The sequence below is a fragment of the Poromitra crassiceps genome, assembly GCF_964638095.1.
Source record: "Poromitra crassiceps genome assembly, chromosome: 2".
Taxonomy (NCBI): Eukaryota; Metazoa; Chordata; class Actinopteri; order Beryciformes; family Melamphaidae; genus Poromitra; species Poromitra crassiceps.
The window spans coordinates 110,475,780-110,495,309 of NC_139624.1; the positions used below are offsets into that span (position 1 = coordinate 110,475,780).

The window sequence follows — 19,530 nt, forward strand, 5'->3', positions numbered from 1 at the left end:
ATAATGGTGGGCCTGTGTATGTATATATGTATATTGTATATACTGTGTATTCATTATCAATAAAGAACTCAATCAATCAATCAAAAACTACTACTAGTCTTAACACGTTCACTGCCAAGGACGTGTTAACACGTTTTCAGAATCCAGCTGTTGACTGCCAACGACGTGTTAACACGTTTTCAGAATCGTTTTTTTTTTTTTTGACGGTGGGACGTTGATCTAACCCTTTTACGTCTCCTACACCAGAATTGGAGGTATTGAATGTGTATAATCTATTTTACCGACCCACTGAGTGTCGACATGTCTCTCCACAGTAGAAAGAGGCGACCCAAAACTGGAGGGAAAAGCGCGAGGAAGCCGTTCTCATACTGTAAAATTGATGGCGAAAACGCTTTCACTTTCGCGCTGATGCACAGCGGTGGCAACGGTGGGGGGTTCCAAGAATAGATTGGATGCACACTTTGAAACACGCAGCATAAATATGACCAGAATCGCATCAAAGCTCTCAACCAAAACTCCACGAAACGAGCGAGTCCACCCAGACTTCCTCAAACAGCGGCCGCGCAAACAGGCAGCAGCCAGGCAGCAGCAACTTCGTTGTGACACGCCCGCTGGAGAGCCAGGGAGGCAGGAGGAGAACACACACGGAGGGAGGAGTTGGAAGCAGAGGGGGTTTCCTGCTGTTATGGAGGAAATTACTGTTCAAAACTATTGTTTAGATGTCTGACTCTTACTGATGCCAAAAATGAATGGTTAAAGTGACTGTTCTATCGAATTTCACAAAAAGCCGTTTATCTCTGAATAATTTTTCTGACGCTGAAACCATGCTGTATTCAACTGCTAATGCTTACATGACTACTAACTCTACAAACTAACTCTTTTAGACAGAGAAAGCACACATACTATTAGTTCTTTTGAGATATTGTGTGTTCACAAAATCTTAGCAGAAAAGAATCCTCGGGTCTTGAAAGATGAGCCAGAATCCTCAAAAAAACCCTCTGGCAGAAGCTAACTACAGTAAAAAAAAAACGTCTGGCAGTGAATGTGTTAATATCAAGTAGCAATCATTAGCATACATTTACATTAGCGTTGTGTATAGTTAACGTTACGTTACCTTGCTCCGCTCGACGTAGATGCGCTGGTGGATGCGTAGACTGGATGTTTACGGTTCAGGTGCTGAAGCATTGACGAGGTACTGTTGTGATATGCAAGTATCGTCTTGCACACCACTGAGTTTGTGTCCTTTTTCAGCGTGAAATGGTCCCACACTTAGACAGTTTCGGTCGCTTTGTCGGCCCTGGTTCTTCCCTTCCCGGCTCCTCCTGTCTGCTTTCTCCGCCGCCTCGTTCCATTTTGCGGGGTCCGCTCGCTATAGCTCTGCTCTCTGGTCTGTCTGTGATCATGTGTTCTCACGTGTTTACACCGGAAGAGCGCTGTGCCACACCAGTAAGCGTCCGTGAGAAACACACAGTCTCTACTCTCTAAATGCTGTGTCGAGGCGAATCATTTTGGCCTCGATCATTTTAATTATTCGAGTTATTCGAGGTACTCGAGGAATCGTGACAGCCCTAATCAAATACATGGCTGTGGACTGGAGCTACTTTTCTCATCATTTCTCCCTGAAAACACATTAGCGAATCTTTTTCTAAATGATTGATTTTTACTTACTTTACTTAATCCATTGTTATCATCAAATTGACAGCAATTGTGTATCACAATATCATCATGATATGATTCCATTGAAAGATGATAAAAGATTATTTTGGATTATTGCCCATCCCTAGTATATAGACAGGTGTATAATCTACATGAACAGATGGCATATCAAATGGCATTGTTGTCTGTCACCCTCCTCCCTGTCTCAGCACCTGCTGCTCGCCCCGTCAGATGTGGCAGGATGGGGCATCTTCATCAAAGAGTCGGTCCAGAAGAACGAGTTCATCTCCGAGTATTGTGGAGAGGTAAGACTCTTCTGTCTTTCTGTCCCTTTGTCTCTATCTGTCTCTCTGTCTGTATCTGTCTCTCTGTCTGTATCTGGCTATCTGTCTGTGGGTTTTCAGAGAGAGGTAAGACTGCTGTCTGTGGGCTTTCAGATCCATGTAGAAATGAGAAGGGATGACCAGAATATAGGAGGTTCTGATGAGATACGATGAAAATTAAACAAACCCCATGAAGAAATTGTCATTGCAGCAGCAGTTTACAATAGGATACAACGGGTCTTCAAAGTGTGGGAGACTGAGCGTCTGCTCAGAGAACATATAGACAGCTGCGCCACTAGTTACTGGAAAAAGTAGTTTAATTAGAGTAACTAGTTACTCCAACACTGGCGGTGAGTACAAACAAACATGGTGAAAGCATGCTCGAAAGCAGATCATTTTGTCTGGACGAAGAAGTAAAGTTGTTACTCAGAGTGACCGTGTACTATAAAGCATTTCCTGGAGGAGCATTGATAAACTCAGCAGTCTGTAGCACAAACACAGCTCGATGGGCATTGTTGTTCTTCCATTCGCGCAAGCCTATTAGGCTGAAAACATAATAGCCATGTGCACAGTGCAACATGGGGCCGGGTCATCAGTTTTCACAAGAATTGCAAGTTGCAAAATTGCAAATTTACACAGCGAAGGAAAGGGTGGTGTTTTAAAAAGATTCCACTCTGGAACCCGGTTTCAAAAGTTTGCATTTTCAGGACCCCAAAAGGGCGTTGTCATGTGAACGAAACTGCAACAAAGATTTGCTGTTTTACCTAGGGACTGTTGTATAAACGGGGCCTTAAAAAGTTTGGATATTACACAAGAATATTACTTTTTAAAATTGACAATTAGGGGGAGATGTGTTTTGTAACAGTTGACATTTGTCTGCAGATTATCTCCCAGGATGAAGCCGACCGCAGAGGGAAGGTCTATGACAAATACATGTGCAGCTTCCTCTTCAACCTCAACAACGGTAAAAACACACACACACACACACACACACACACACACACACACAATCACAGAAAACAAATGACACAGGAAATAGCCATGCAGAAAACAAAACACAGAAGTCACACAAACACACCCAGATGGTTGCACATACACACTCAGATGGTTGCACATACACACCCAGATGGTTGCACATACACACCCAGATGGTTGCACATACACACCCAGATGGTTGCACATACACACCCAGATGGTTGCACATACACACCCAGATGGTTGCACATACACACCCAGATGGTTGCACATACACACTCAGATGGTTGCACATACACACCCAGATGGTTGCACATACACACCCAGATGGTTGCACATACACACCCAGATGGTTGCACATACACACCCAGATGGTTGCACATACACACTCAGATGGTTGCACATACACACCCAGATGGTTGCACATACACACCCAGATGGTTGCACATACACACCCAGATGGTTGCACATACACACCCAGATGGTTGCACATACACACCCAGATGGTTGCACATACACACCCAGATGGTTGCACATACACACTCAGATGGTTGCACATACACACCCAGATGGTTGCACATACACACCCAGATGGTTGCACATACACACCCAGATGGTTGCACATACACACTCAGATGGTTGCACATACACACTCAGATGGTTGCACATACACACCCAGATGGTTGCACATACACACCCAGATGGTTGCACATACACACCCAGATGGTTGCACATACACACTCAGATGGTTGCACATACACACCCAGATGGTTGCACATACACACCCAGATGGTTGCACATACACACCCAGATGGTTGCACATACACACCCAGATGGTTGCACATACACACCCAGATGGTTGCACATACACACCCAGATGGTTGCACATACACATAGAGCTGTGCATCTTCACTGATCTCACGATTCGATACGATTCGATTATACAAGTCTACGATTCGATTCGATTCGATTATACGATGCATCTCGATGCATCGCGATGCATCTTAAATCGATGCATCACTTTTTCCGCAATACATGATTTATTTTTTCTCACTTTCTTTTTTCTCACTGTGTGGCTACTTTTAAAATAAAAGTGCATTTGGAATTGCATTGTATTATGACCCATAATTAAAATAAACAACTGCATGTACTTACATTCTATTTTATTTGATTATAAAAAATAAAAAATAATCGATTTTTGATATTTGTTAATCGATTCAGAATCGTCCTATTAAGCATCACGATGCATCTCTGAATCGATTATTTTCGGCAGCTCTACATACACACCCAGATGGTTGCACATACACACCCAGATGGTTGCACATACACACTCAGATGGTTGCACATACACACTCAGATGGTTGCACATACACACCCAGATGGTTTCACATACACACTCAGATGGTTGCACATACACACTCAGATGGTTGCACATACACACCCAGATGGTTGCACATACACACCCAGATGGTTGCACATACACACACAGATGATTGCACATACACACCCAGATGGTTGCACATACACACCCAGATGGTTGCACATACACACCCAGATGGTTGCACTGCCACTAGCATGACTTGTGAGTGGTTTGTGTGTTCTTGTGTCTCCTCAGATTTTGTCGTTGATGCCACAAGGAAAGGCAACAAGATCCGCTTTGCCAACCATTCTGTCAACCCCAACTGCTATGCAAAAGGTGAGAAGCTGAAACCAACACGGGCCACTGCTTAGTTTCGCCCATCAACACTAGACAAAAACACTACGTTGAATTATGCATTCACAGTTCAGACAATATTTAAACAACAACAATAAGCCAAACAGCTCAGTGGAGTAAAAAAAAACATTTTCTGTATTAACACATTGACTGCCAGCCCTTTTTTCAATGCTGTAGGTAGGTTCTGCCAGGTTTTTTTTTGAGGATTCTGGCTCATTTTACAAGAGCCGAGGATTCTTTTCTGCTAAGATTTTGTGAACACACAATATCTCAAAACAACTAATAGAATGTGTGCTTTCTCTGTCTAAAAGAGTTAGTTTGTAGAGTTAGTAGTTATGTAAGCATTAGCAGTTGAATACAGCATGGTTTCAGCGTCAGAAAAATTATTCAGAGATAAACGGCTTTTTGTGAAATTCGATAGAACAGTCACTTTAACCATTCATTTTTGGCATCAGTAAGACCTAAACAATAGTTTTGAACAGTAATTTCCTCCATAACAGCAGGAAACTCCCCTCTGCTTCCAACTCCTCCCTCCGTGGGCGTTCCTCTTGGCTGCAGCCAGCGGCCGTGTCACAAGCTTGTCACCAGTCTCACTGCTTTGCAGCTGCTGTGCGGCTGTGCCTGTCTGAGCGGCCGCTCTTTGAGGAAGTCTGGTTGGACTCGCTCGCTTCTTGGAGTTTTGGTTGAGAGCTTTGATCAAGCTTTTGCGATTCTGGTCATATTTATGCTGCGTGTTTCAAAGTGTGTTCCATCCGTGATCTATTATGCAAATTTGCAATCCCGCACTGCCAGCAATCAGCGCGAAAACGAAAGCGTTTTCGCCAATCCATTTTCATGAGAATGGCTTCGTCACACTGCTTTTTGCTTGCCTTCCTCCTTCCTTGTCGCCACTTAGTGGGTCGGTGGAATGGGTTGTACACGTTGTACACGTCCAATACTTATATAAGAGATGTAAAAGGGTTAGATGCACATCCCACCGTCAAAAAAAAAAAATCGATTTTTTTTACGTATTAATACGTCAATGGCAGTGAACCGCTGGATTTTTTTTTTGCCTTAGAAGAAGAAAGAGTCGGCAGGTTGTTCCAAAGCCAGTGTGTGCACAGTTGCCATGGGTCTGGAAAGTGCTTGGATTAATTAAAAAAAAATCAAGTGCTTGAAAGTGCCTGGATTTATAAAGAGGTCCTTAAAAGTGCTTGAATTTAGCCAACCAGTATCTCTGAGTTTGAGCCTCATGCTCTCTGTCATCTCAAAATTGTTGGCGCAAGCTTGATACACAACTTGCTGTACAACTGTCTGTAGTGTCTGATAGCAGAGCTATCCAGCTGGTTAGTCAGCTAGCAGCTGCTAAAAGCTAATTAATTTAGCTCCTAACTTACGTCCTTGAAAAGTGCTTGAAATCTATCATTACAAAAGACTTGCGCGAATGTGTGTCAGAGAGACACTGTGACAGGCGGCCATGTTGGCAGACCCAACAGCTTTTACTACCCACAATACACCAGCAGATGGGAGAACACAGCAGGACTTGGTGTTGAGACTCAAGGATGACAGTCACTTGTCCTTGTTGCTCTTTCATTCTCACACCCTTTTTTCTGTTTTTATCAACATTAGAAGTCCAGTATGTTTTCTGAACTGTTGAAGAAATGTTATTGAGCAGTGAGCTTTACTGGAGTCAGCAGTGCAACATGGAGCAACAACGATTTAGCCTGGTATTCAGCCCCTATATGAATCCTTAATTATGCAAATTCAAAGAGTGCTGAAAACTGCCATTCATAGAGGCTGGATACCAGCCTAGCAACGATTAGTCGATTAATCGATCAACAGAAAATTAATCGACTACTATTTTTATAATGGATTAATCAATCAATTTTCAAAGAAAAAAAAACATAAAAGTTGGTCCCCGGGCGCTTCACTGCAGCTGCCCACCGCTCCTGGCCTGAACCATGGAGAAGGATGAGCCAAGATGGGCCACGATGGTGTTTGTGACAAATAAAGGCAGGGTTTGTCCATCCAGTTTAATCTTAATCTTATCATCACTCATTGTCTGTCCATTTGTTGTAGTGATGATGGTGAACGGGGACCACAGGATAGGGATCTTCGCCAAGAGAGCCATCCAGACCGGGGAGGAGCTCTTCTTCGACTACAGGTCAGTAACCTGGGAGAGACGCAACAGGTGGGAACATACCATACCCTCTACAGGTCAGTAACCTGGGAGAGACACAGCAGGTGGGAACATACCATAACCTCTTCAGGTCAGTAACCTGGGAGAGACACAGCAGGTGGGAACATACCATACCCTCTACAGGTCAGTAACCTGGGAGAGACACAGCAGGTGGGAACATACCATAACCTCTTCAGGTCAGTAACCTGGGAGAGACACAGCAGGTGGGAACATACCATAGCCTCTACAGGTCAGTAACCTGGGAGAGACACAGCAGGCGGGAACATACCATAACCTCTTCAGGTCAGTAACCTGGGAGAGACACAGCAGGCAGGAACATACCATAACCTCTTCAGGTCAGTAACCTGGGAGAGACACAGCAGGTGGGAACATACCATACCCTCTACAGGTCAGTAACCTGGGAGAGACACAGCAGGCAGGAACATACCATAACCTCTTCAGGTCAGTAACCTGGGAGAGACGCAACAGGTGGGAACATACCATACCCTCTACAGGTCAGTAACCTGGGAGAGACACAGCAGGTGGGAACATACCATAGCCTCTACAGGTCAGTAACCTGGGAGAGACACAGCAGGCGGGAACATACCATACCCTCTACAGGTCAGTAACCTGGGAGAGACGCAACAGGCAGGAACATACCATAACCTCTTCAGGTCAGTAACCTGGGGGAGACACAGCAGGCAGGAACATACCATAACCTCTTCAGGTCAGTAACCTGGGGGAGACACAGCAGGCAGGAACATACCATAGCCTCTACAGGTCAGTAACCTGGGAGAGACACAGCAGGCAGGAACATACCATAGCCTCTTCAGGTCAGTAACCTGGGAGAGACACAGCAGGCAGGAACATACCATACCCTCTTCAGGTCAGTAACCTGGGAGAGACACAGCAGGCAGGAACATACCATAACCTCTTCAGGTCAGTAACCTGGGAGAGACACAGCAGGCGGGAACATACCAGGTCAGTAACCTGGGAGAGACACAGCAGGCGGGAACATACCATAACCTCTTCAGGTCAGTAACCTGGGAGAGACACAGCAGGTGGGAACATACCATACCCTCTTCAGGTCAGTAACCTGGGAGAGACACAGCAGGTGGGAACATACCATAACCTCTTCAGGTCAGTAACCTGGGAGAGACACAGCAGGCGGGAACATACCATAACCTCTTCAGGTCAGTAACCTGGGAGAGACACAGCAGGCAGGAACATACCATAACCTCTTCAGGTCAGTAACCTGGGAGAGACACAGCAGGCAGGAACATACCATAGCCTCTACAAGTCAGTAACCTGGGAGAGACACAGCAGGCGGGAACATACCATACCCTCTACAGGTCAGTAACCTGGGGGAGACGCAACAGGCAGGAACATACCATACCCTCTACAGGTCAGTAACCTGGGGGAGACGCAGCAGGTGGGAACATACCATAACCTCTTCAGGTCAGTAACCTGGGAGAGACACAGCAGGTGGGAACATACCATAACCTCTTCAGGTCAGTAACCTGGGAGAGACACAGCAGGCGGGAACATACCAGGTCAGTAACCTGGGAGAGACACAGCAGGCGGGAACATACCATACCCTCTACAGGTCAGTAACCTGGGGGAGACGCAGCAGGCGGGAACATACCATACCCTCTACAGGTCAGTAACCTGGGGGAGACGCAGCAGGCGGGAACATACCATACCCTCTACAGGTCAGTAACCTGGGGGAGACACAGCAGGCAGGAACTTACCATAACCTCTTCAGGTCAGTAACCTGGGGGAGACGCAGCAGGCGGGAACATACCATACCCTCTACAGGTCAGTAACCTGGGGGAGACACAGCAGGCAGGAACTTACCATAACCTCTTCAGGTCAGTAACCTGGGGGAGACGCAGCAGGCGGGAACATACCATACCCTCTACAGGTCAGTAACCTGGGGGAGACGCAGCAGGCGGGAACATACCATACCCTCTACAGGTCAGTAACCTGGGGGAGACACAGCAGGCAGGAACATACCATACCCTCTACAGGTCAGTAACCTGGGGGAGACACAGCAGGCAGGAACATACCATACCCTCTACAGGTCAGTAACCTGGGAGAGACACAGCAGGCAGGAACATACCATACCCTCTACAGGTCAGTAACCTGGGAGAGACACAGCAGGCAGGAACATACCATACCCTCTACAGGTCAGTAACCTGGGGGAGACACAGCAGGCAGGAACATACCATAGCCTCTACAGGTCAGTAACCTGGGGGAGACGCAGCAGGCAGGAACATACCATACCCTCTACAGGTCAGTAACCTGGGGGAGACGCAGCAGGCGGGAACATACCATAGCCTCTACAGGTCAGTAACCTGGGGGAGACGCAGCAGGCAGGAACATACCATAGCCTCTACAGGTCAGTAACCTGGGAGAGACACAGCAGGCAGGAACATACCATAGCCTCTACAGGTCAGTAACCTGGGGGAGACGCAGCAGGCAGGAACATACCATACCCTCTACAGGTCAGTAACCTGGGGGAGACGCAGCAGGCGGGAACATACCATAGCCTCTACAGGTCAGTAACCTGGGGGAGACGCAGCAGGCAGGAACATACCATACCCTCTACAGGTCAGTAACCTGGGAGAGACACAGCAGGCAGGAACATACCATACCCTCTACAGGTCAGTAACCTGGGGGAGACGCAGCAGGCGGGAACATACCATAGCCTCTACAGGTCAGTAACCTGGGGGAGACGCAGCAGGCGGGAACATACCATAGCCTCTACAGGTCAGTAACCTGGGGGAGACGCAGCAGGCAGGAACTTACCATAGCCTCTACAGGTCAGTAACCTGGGAGAGACACAGCAGGCAGGAACATACCATACCCTCTACAGGTCAGTAACCTGGGGGAGACACAGCAGGCAGGAACTTACCATACCCTCTACAGGAGAGATGCAGCAGGCAGGAACATACCGTAACCTCTAGTCTACAGGATTTAATTTACTCTTATTTGCTACTGTTGTTACGTCAGCAGCACCTGCTCCTGTTAGGTCAGCAGCACCGGTATCATTATAATCACAATAAAGAATGCTATTGAGGGTGTTACAGGTTTTATACGTCTACATCAGAGGTGCCCAAATTCTTTCCTATGAAGGGCCAAAAATGTATCTGGATCTGGATGGAGGGCCGTGGGCCAAAAATAAATGTTATGTGAAATTACATTACATTAAAATGTATTATATTTTATAGACGATTCTAAATATAAAATGCATTTTCAAAATAATAAAAATAGAAGTTTTATTTAAAAACATAGTTAGATTTAGAGTTGATTGTCAAAAAAAAGCTTAAACATTTTCAAAGGGAAAGACACCTTTCTGACAGAAATTGCATGCAACTCAAGGTGTGTAACCCTAGCCCTACCTATAGAACTCTTTCTCATTCATATCATATCTTTAGGTGAGGTCAAGGGACCCCTTTGAAAATGGCCGTGCCAATTTTTTCCCTTGCCAGAATTTCACCTAAATTTGGAGCATTATTTACCCCCCTTGCCAACAGGCTAGGTTGACAGGGTTGATACCTATCGATTCCTTGGGTCTCCTAGTCTCATGTGGTATAAGAAGCATCATGCTAGCTTTAAAAATGAGCCCGCCACAGCCTCCGAAAGACGGTAATATTAAAGTCGAAGTGAACCGGAGGCGAATGCAAATGCGCGAGCGTCGGAGACTCATCTTGTCTGAGATGACAGGGTTGAGAGGCGGACCACAAGCCGCACAATGCCGGGTGTCGATGATTTGATTTGACAATTCTGGGGACTGGCTTTGGCATTGGCCAATCATGGCGTGTTCCACCCCCAAATTGAGTGGGATTCAGTGTGTTGTCGTGCTACACGAGTGGGATTCGCGGAGTACCAGGCAGCCACCTGCTTTGTGCGGAGCGAGCGGACAATCCGATGCATGGGTGCTGCCCGCCCACCTGGAATCTCCGAGGGGCGACCCCTGACAACCACGCTCTCAAGCGCGCGCCTTTATCGCTATTTCTGTAAATACGATATTCCTGGAATGCGCGTTTAGTGGCGTTTTACTGCCATGTAACATAACTAGCTAGCCGCTAACATTAGCCACAGTAGGCGATTACACATGATGCATTGCGCTTAAAGGGCTCGCGCCACATGAACGACAGTAACATGAGCAAATACCACCGTGACGTAACGATGTACCAAATCGGCCATTCATTTGAGGGCACAAAAAAAAGCAGGTTTGAACCCATAGAGGGCACTTATGCTGCTGAAATGATAGGAGTTTGTAAAATTGTAACAGATTGGTCTCAAATGTGGAGATTTTGACCAGAATCCTTCACATACCACCCCAAAAGCCATATATCGCTGCTGTCGTTCCAGGACCTCGAATCTCCAAAACAGAAACTTTTCAGGAAGTAAAAAAAACCTGTTTGCTCTTAAACTACTGAACCAAATGTCGTCAAAGTTGGCACATGTCTTAATTATAGTTAGTTTCCCGCTGAATGTGTCATTACTTTATAAATATCTGACCTGGATAAGCTCAAATGATGTTGTTTATATTATCAGTCCGACTTGGAAGCGCTTTCTCATGGCCAGTCAAGCGGGAGGCAGCCGCATCCTCATGCACGAGCCCCCAAGCTCCAGGCCGCGGGCGCGCGCGCAGGAGCAGCAGGATTGCCCCTCGCCTCTCATGGCCGATTTGGGGCTTTCGCATGGGGTGAGAAATAGTCTGACATAACGTAACGTTAACGTTACTTTATTCTCGTCAGAAAGCACTCCGATTTGCATGTTAAAACAAGTTTGCAGCCTAGGAATAACTGGAAAACATTTGATTGATATATTAACGTCAGAGGAAGCCAGGATGAGTCAAAACGATATGAGAAATACACAGCACGTCTGCCGTGTGTCTTTTCCGGGTTTAGTGTCCTGCGTGGGGGGGTACACACGGAGGTAGGGGGGGGATTTCGAGGTTTGACTGACAGATTGAGGGCGAATGGCGTTACGAGATTTACTCACAAGCTCGTTTTAATGCTTTTCCATTGGTTGCATTTGTTAAAAACCACACAGAGACGTGAAGGGTGACCAATGGCATTGATTCATGACAAAAAGTAAGAAAGTGAAAAAAGTGACATTCGAGGTCCTGGCCCGACACCGACGATATGGTTAAAAGCTGGGAAAAAAAGTGTTTTGCACGTAAGTTACACTTTAAGACTTAAAGCCCCCCAGTTGGTGGCCCCAAAGATCTTACAGTGATAATAACTGAAGGCTAATAATAGCTTGTTCCACTGCAACATCATGGCAGCAGCACTGTTGTCAAAAAAGCACAAGAGCGTCGTCTCTTGCCTGCAAGCCACATTATTGCTTTATTATCAACAACTGGCCAGCGGATGTCAAAGCTGATGCCTGGGTTGGAAAGAGCGTGACTCAAACTGGTTAACAAGTGAAACCTTTCATCACTCAGTGGCGTTTTGAGCCCGGCGAAGTGGTTACAGCAGCAGGCAGTGGGCGTAGCTAATGTACCTAACAGCTAACTAGCTATTTAACATGCTAGCTCGTCCTCAGTAAGAATCTTATTGACATGAAGTATCAATAGTGTTCCATTGACTCATATGTCATGATTCCATTTTAGCAACAGCTTACTTTTCTTAACTTGAGCACAAAATTAGGTTATTTTTTCAAAAAATATTTGGCGAACAGTGTGGCGAATAAACATGGTCAGGGCAGGAACCAGAAACATTAAATATCTTAAAGATGATAAAATAGTTTATATGATTACTTATTACAAGATTACTTTATAGAATTTCAAATTAAGTACCGGTAAATGTTTCCCCACAACAATTTCGGTGTTAAAATGTTACATGTAATGCCTTTTTAAAGTCAAGCTGAACCCAAAAATGACTTATTTTATTTTAGTTCAAATACCTGGGTAGTCAGTGCACCTATTTAATAATGTATGCCAAAAAAATCTCAGTTTTCCACACTTTTTCACATCAAAAGTTCATTTTTCAAGATTTCATTCATAACGGTAATCTACAGTTTGCTGACGTCACCTAGTACTACCAAATTTCTACCCCGTTTCAACCCAATCATATCACGACATGGCAGCTGTCAATCAAATCTTCATTTCAGGATAATTTTCTCTTCCAATTGAAGGGGAAAATGGCGCCTAGTGCCTGTCATCTGGCAGAATTTCTAGCCCATAAACCAACTACTAACTTGACCAATTATGCAAACTAAATCAAACGGTAATGTCTAAGAATGCAAAGAAATGTAACTGGCTCGTTAAAACTTGCATTCCAGGAATATTATTTACTGCAATAGCGATAATGGCCCGAGAGCCTGGTTGTCGGGTCGCACCTCGGAGATTCCAGGCCAACGGGCTGCACTCTCCGCTCGGCAACACGAAGGCAGCTGGCTGCCTGAGGAGAGCACCACAACACGCTGAATCCCACTCGATTTGGAGGCGGAACACGCCAGGATTGGCCAAAGCCGAATCCAGTCCCCAGAATTGTCAAATAAAATCATCGACAAGATACTCTCATGACACCTCTCAACCTATCATCTCAGACAAATTATGTTTTCAGTCTGAAACGCACTCAGACGCATGCCACGAACGGGTTCAATTCGATTTTAAGCTTATTCACACTCATGGGAGTATGTGAAATTATTCAACAAAGGCATTGTTGTGTTTGTGTGGCAGGTACAGTCAGGCCGACGCGCTGAAGTACGTTGGGATCGAACGGGAGATGGAGATCGCCTGATTCTGACTTCTACCTCCGGTGGATCAACGACTCAAAGGCCTTACATTCACACACACACACACCATTCACTTCAGGAAACCCAGACGACTTGTCAAAATGCTACAAAGCTTCAGGAATTCTGGCAACTTTTGAACACGGACGCAAGTTTTTGTTGCCGTTATTTTGCCACAATATTTCTTTTTCTCGTTTTTTTTTAAACAAAGCTTTTCATATATCTATCTCTCACTTGTCATTGTTCTATTTGTATATTTTTTTTCTATCAACAAATCTTCCTCTTCTCTCGGGTCGTGGAGTTGGGATTCACTGTTGCTACGTTCACAAATCTTCCTCAGCTCAAGGTGCAAATCGGCCCACGGACCGGCTCTCGTTTTGATTTTCACCCCGCTTTTCTACTCTGAGGAGACAAACCCGTGACTCTACTTTTTAAAACAGGCTTTTCAATACAAGTTTCAGGGACCAAAACCTCCACCAGCCACTCCCCAGGGTGCCGCACGTGCTCCCCAGGGTGCCACATCACTGTCTGTAAAGCAGCGCGGCCTTCACAAAGCAGGATCAACCCGCTCCACCAACATTCAAGAAGACACTCTTGATCACTTGAATTGGTCGGGTTTTTGTCGTCACTCGATATACTATGAAAAGGGAGAAAGGAAGGCTGGAGATCCTTTCCCAAGGCCTGGCTGCAATCCCACTGAGTAAAACCTAAGGGTTTGCTGCAGAAATTAATTTTGGATTTGAAAGAAATTAATTTTTCTTGCCGAAAGACGTGTAATAATAATAAAAAAAAATACTGAAGCGCCACATTGGCTTTTCACACCCCAATCACCACTGAAAGACCTTTTGCTGTTAGTCAAAATCATCACATGATTGGATGTGTCCCCTGATGGAAAAGAGCTTCCGTTAACTTGTCTGGTTCATCTCCTTTGTTTGACCACCAGATATTCGCGCCGAGACGGAGACAAAGTTTTTGTTTTGAGGCTCAAACTGCCTCCAAATCCTCCTTTTCTTAGCCCTTTTGCTGCTTTTTTTCAGTTTCCTTAGGTGACATTTCCGCTGTCATCTTCATGCCTCTGCGGTGTGCAGCAAGTAAACAAACCGCTCACTGCAGAGTAACACATTTACACGCAGTGCTGCGTTGGACGCTGCTGAAGTGTCCTTGAGCAAGACGATGACTTCCCACCAGCTGCAGGACCGCTTCTCTGTATCTGACTCCACACTGGTCTTTGCCTTTCTTCAGATTTCAACATGAGTTTTTGTGATCACGGGAGATGAGCCTGCTTTATGGCGCTCCCCCTGCTATCAGGTGCTAATGTGAAAAGGTATCAACAGAAAAGCAGCACTACTACAGGGAAATGAACACTAGGTAGTCAGCCTTTATGTGGATTATTGTCCTAGTTGGCTGGTGAAAGTGTTTGAATTTTGGCGAGTTTCCTGCCCTGCCTCCTACTGGATCCAAAATCATTGAGAGGTTTTTCACTGATCTGCCCCTCTGACTCTGGTGCAGTTTGCGCAGTTCATTCAGTGGTGTGTTAAAGTTTTCCCACTGCACTGTAACTGTACCATTCTGTACTCGGCTCGGTTTGAGTGTTTTTCCATTGGTGCGTCGTGCTCAGTTTGGTTCTGGTGCCATCGAGGCCCAGGGTTCCATTCCAGCCAGACACTACAGCAACTGATTTCACTGCTTTATTGTGCGTTCGTGTTCTTTAACATATTGGGGAAAACTAACACACTTGGAAATTTCACATGAACACTCTCCAAAGTCAGATTTGCTACTTGAGTTATGATGTAATGATGACCTTTAACCTTAAGCCCCAGTATGACACCAGTGCAGTGGGAAAACCTCTTGTCTGTGACGTTCTGTTATCCCAATGTGTCTCTGGATGAACTTCCCTGCGCCCCATGCTGTGCCTTCTGACTCCTTGACAGAACACAAACTGTGTCTGATTAAAGGTGATGACTGCATTTTAAAAACATGTTTATTCCTGCATGAAGTATTCCACATTGTCAAAAAGAGAAAAAAAAAAAAAAAAGTCGAACTACGTCCTCTCCTCGTCTTGTCGGTGCTTTTTTGCAGACTACACTAGTGGAAGGAGAGTTGGTCCAGGCCTGCAGGGTGTTCCTTAGGTTTTAGCGGTGGCCGGAAATGTTCTAGAAACTAGAGATCACTGTACTGCCTATTCCATGTGATGTCCAATCAGTCATAATAATCTATCTTGATAGTTTTTTGAACATTCCTCTCTTGTTAAATAGGCCTTTTAAACAATGTACCAACAATCATATATTGACCTTTTTTTCTTATATTGTCTGATGTGAATATTGGTGCTTGCAAAAATACCGCAGACTCTGGTTCCAGTGTCTGACCGACTTGAAGCAATACCAGCCTTTTATTGAGAACTTCTTCCCCCCGCGCTGTGGAAATGTTCTTATTTATCTCCTCTTTCTACACCTGTAATTTATTGCACGTTTCACAGACTGAGGGACTTCTCTTGCTGTTGTGATGTACAGATGTCTGTATCTGATGGGTTGGACTCGGAAGGTTCTGGATCTTTGTTTCTGTGAGACCCGGGTGTGTGCCGACTGCTTCCTGGAAACCTTGTGGTTCACAGGTCTGCAAATCTCCGGAAGGCAGTTTGGGAATGTTTGGAATCCATACTTTTCCAAAAACACAAATGGCTATGTAGCTGTAGACCAGTGATACTACACAATGAAAACTAACAGTAAATAAAGTTTGAGTGAGCTCCAACTAAATTGTCAAATATTGCCACCTGCTCGCCGCCCAGGCACTTATGTACTTAACTCACTTACGGTAACTTAACTACCTATCCTGTGTGCGCAAAATTGTCAGACAAAACTCCGGCTGACACCCCAAAAACCTACAATCCGCTACAGAAAAATTAATATTAGTGTTTGTTTATTAACTGGCCTCTGGCCTTCTGTCATTTTGCAAAAGTGGCTCCCGGGCCAAGCAAGTTGAGTATCCGTGCTGTAGACCATGTCAGTCCATACTGTAAGAGTTCTGTGTCTAGTTTAGTGGTTCTCAAACATTTTCACATCAAGGACTCCTAAACTGACACATTGGACCTTATTCCCTGTAGACTCCTAAGTGGAGCATAGGACCCCAACCACAATATAACAATGTTTTGCGTTTTTTGTAGGAAGTTGTTTTATACGGGGTGGGGTTGCTAGCTCCACATCCCATTACCAACATACATGGGAGAACATGCAAACCCAACACAGAAAGGACCTGTGATGGACAAGCTTTTGAACCCACGACCTTGCTGTGAGGTGACACTGCTAAGCGCTGCCCCACCGTACCGCCACAAATTAGACCACCTCCATTTGATAAGATTTTGTCCCCTATCTGATAAGATGTTTGCTTTTACATGTTTTATTACAGAAAGTGTATGAAACACATGACCAAAATACTCATACATTCTGTCATTGTGTTACTTACGGATGGAATTATAGTAAAAATAAATGATGACCCCACTTTGAGAACCACTGATCTAGTTTATACTATAGTAGCGGGGCAATGCAACTACTGTATCTGCAAACAAGTCAAATGTGCGAAGAGGTTTTTTTGAAAAAGTGTGGAATTGTGAAATGGGGGTAAAATGTGTAGGAACCCCGTATTGCTGTAACAATGTCTCAGTTCACAAACCCAATTGTTGCCAATTCAGATGAGCCTTCTCGCAGAGAAGTGCTGATGATGCAGGATTATGTGACAATTCAGAAATGGGAGAAATCAAGAGAAACGATTTTGAAAGGCTTTCCAATTGCTAAAGGTCAATGTACAAATCTAGAGATGTGAAGCAATTGTCAGGTTTAAATGTTAAATAGAAAATAGTTTCCTCCATCACAGTGGACTGCGACTGAACAGACATTTGGTATTGAGGTGATGGAGGCTGCAGGCTGTTTGTGTTTCATGCTGTTCTCTCTAGTGTCAAACCCACTGCTTTTCTTCTGATGACACAGGTGCTGATTTTGTAATGTTTACAGTAATATTTACATTACTGTAATGTTTACAGTAATGTTTACATTACTGTAATGTTTACAGGGATTTTGTTCGAAGTGATGCAGATTAAAATATTAGAAAAAAAGGCTGCAGTTTTTTTGTTTTTGAACAAGATGGTTTCGTTCACCTGTTATTCTAATTATAACTGGTTTTAAAGGCTGCATTACAGTAAAGTGATGTCATTTTCTGAATTTACCAGACTGTTCCATTATTTGTCTTTACCCACTTTGTCATATCCACATTACTGATTATCTTCTATCTATTCGTGCGTTCCTTTATCGCAAAATAACTGGGATGTGGAGGCTAAATGACGTCACATCCGTTTTGTTAGCATTCCATTTGCAGAAAAGTTGAGCTGGGAAGTTCACTGTTTACTGGTCAGATCCACTCGCTAGCCAGGCTAGCCATTGTTAGCAATAACAGTTGATGACAAGGCATTTCGTGGCATTTTGCACATACAAACACTGCAGCCTCATGTCCACACAGATAGATGTAGGCCGTGCTGTGTGTACAGCTGATTTAACGAGACACAAACAAGACAGAAGTGCTAAATAGCATTTATACGATTATAACTATTGTTGTTGCGCGGATCAGCCATCTTTGATTTTTTTACGTCGTCGTCGCTGAGGCTCCTACGAGTTTGGAATGGGAAATACCAGCTGTAGTGACGTCACGTCCCAGCTCATGAACTTTGAACCGGTAAGATTACCAGTTCCCAGTTATAAAGGAATGCACGATATATATAAGTTTGGCAATGTGGGCTCTGTTCTGTTTAAATTTCTGCCCCACTGATGCACACACACGACTGATGTCATCAGTGATGTCATAACGTCACTTATGTCATCAGTGATGTCATATGGGACACACACCTGCGCACATGTAAACTTAAGGGCAGTAACATTTTGTGAGCAACACACCCGCATGCGCCAGCCGAACTGCAGGGCGGGCGAGCCTAAGAATCGAGCGTGATGCCTAGTTTATCAAAAATCACATTGGGTAAATATTTTGTGAAAGCACCAATCGTTATCCTTAAAATATTGTCGCAATATTTATATTGAGGTATTTGGTAAAAAATATTGTGACATTTGATTTTGTCCATATCGCCAAGCCCTACATCTCATGTGGCGTTGACTTACAACTGAACATTTAGCCCACTTGTAGAAAATACATATATATTGTGTCTCACCGTTATGCCTAAAAATACTACGGTAATCTGATTTTCCATCCATAATATTGCCTAGCTATATGTCATAGTGGGCTGTAGATCACCCAGATAAACATAGGAATGTGATCCAGAAGGTTGTTGGTTCGTCCCTGCATCACTCTGGCTTCAGAAATGTTCACATAAGCTGCTGACTGTTAGATGCCACATGATTCTTTATCATCACCAGTAGTTTGAACACTGATATCAATAAGCTGATGGACACTGGGCTCTAGCTCAGTCAGATAAACCGCTGCTTGGTGTGTAGTTCACTGGATCAAATCCCACCTGTCTCACTCTTTTTACACTTTCAAATCAGATGCCAAAGCCCAAACTGAGAAATATACAGTCTAGATGCATTTAGTGTTGTTGTATGCCTGGCAGCCACATACACGCACTGCTTGGTCATGAAATAATTTCAATGTCTGTAAAAGTTCAGCTGTTAGTGGTTTTCTCGCTCATATCAGGGATGCAAACTCGCCAGAGTGAAAAACGTGGCAGACACATAACTCAAAATCATTCAATTAAGTGTCCTATTTTAGGATAAAAAAAGGTGACTAGTTTGCATCCCTGCATATTCTCCATGCACATTATCTCTGGAAGTCAGGAGGGGGAAGACCCGCCCCCACCCCCCAATTGGTCCAAAAGTAAATTTTCACTTAATACTTGGTTGCAAATCCTTTGCAGTCAATGACGGCCTGAAGGATGGAACTCATAGATTATTGATTTG

General features: G+C 44.6%; 1 protein-coding gene across 2 annotated transcripts in view; it reads left to right on the forward strand.

The window, feature by feature from the left end:
* ezh2 (enhancer of zeste 2 polycomb repressive complex 2 subunit) overlaps positions 1 to 17,756 on the forward strand; it is a 55,617-nt gene extending 37,861 nt beyond the window's left edge. For both annotated transcript variants that reach the window (XM_083655375.1, XM_083655374.1), the window contains exons 15-19: positions 1,866 to 1,961; positions 2,862 to 2,943; positions 4,570 to 4,650; positions 6,727 to 6,811; positions 13,527 to 17,756. In XM_083655375.1, coding sequence (XP_083511501.1) covers positions 1,866 to 1,961; positions 2,862 to 2,943; positions 4,570 to 4,650; positions 6,727 to 6,811; positions 13,527 to 13,587 — 405 coding nt within the window. In that variant the 3' untranslated portion in view covers positions 13,588 to 17,756. The remainder of the gene's footprint in view (positions 1 to 1,865; positions 1,962 to 2,861; positions 2,944 to 4,569; positions 4,651 to 6,726; positions 6,812 to 13,526) is intronic.
* Positions 17,757 to 19,530: the final 1,774 nt, after the last annotated feature.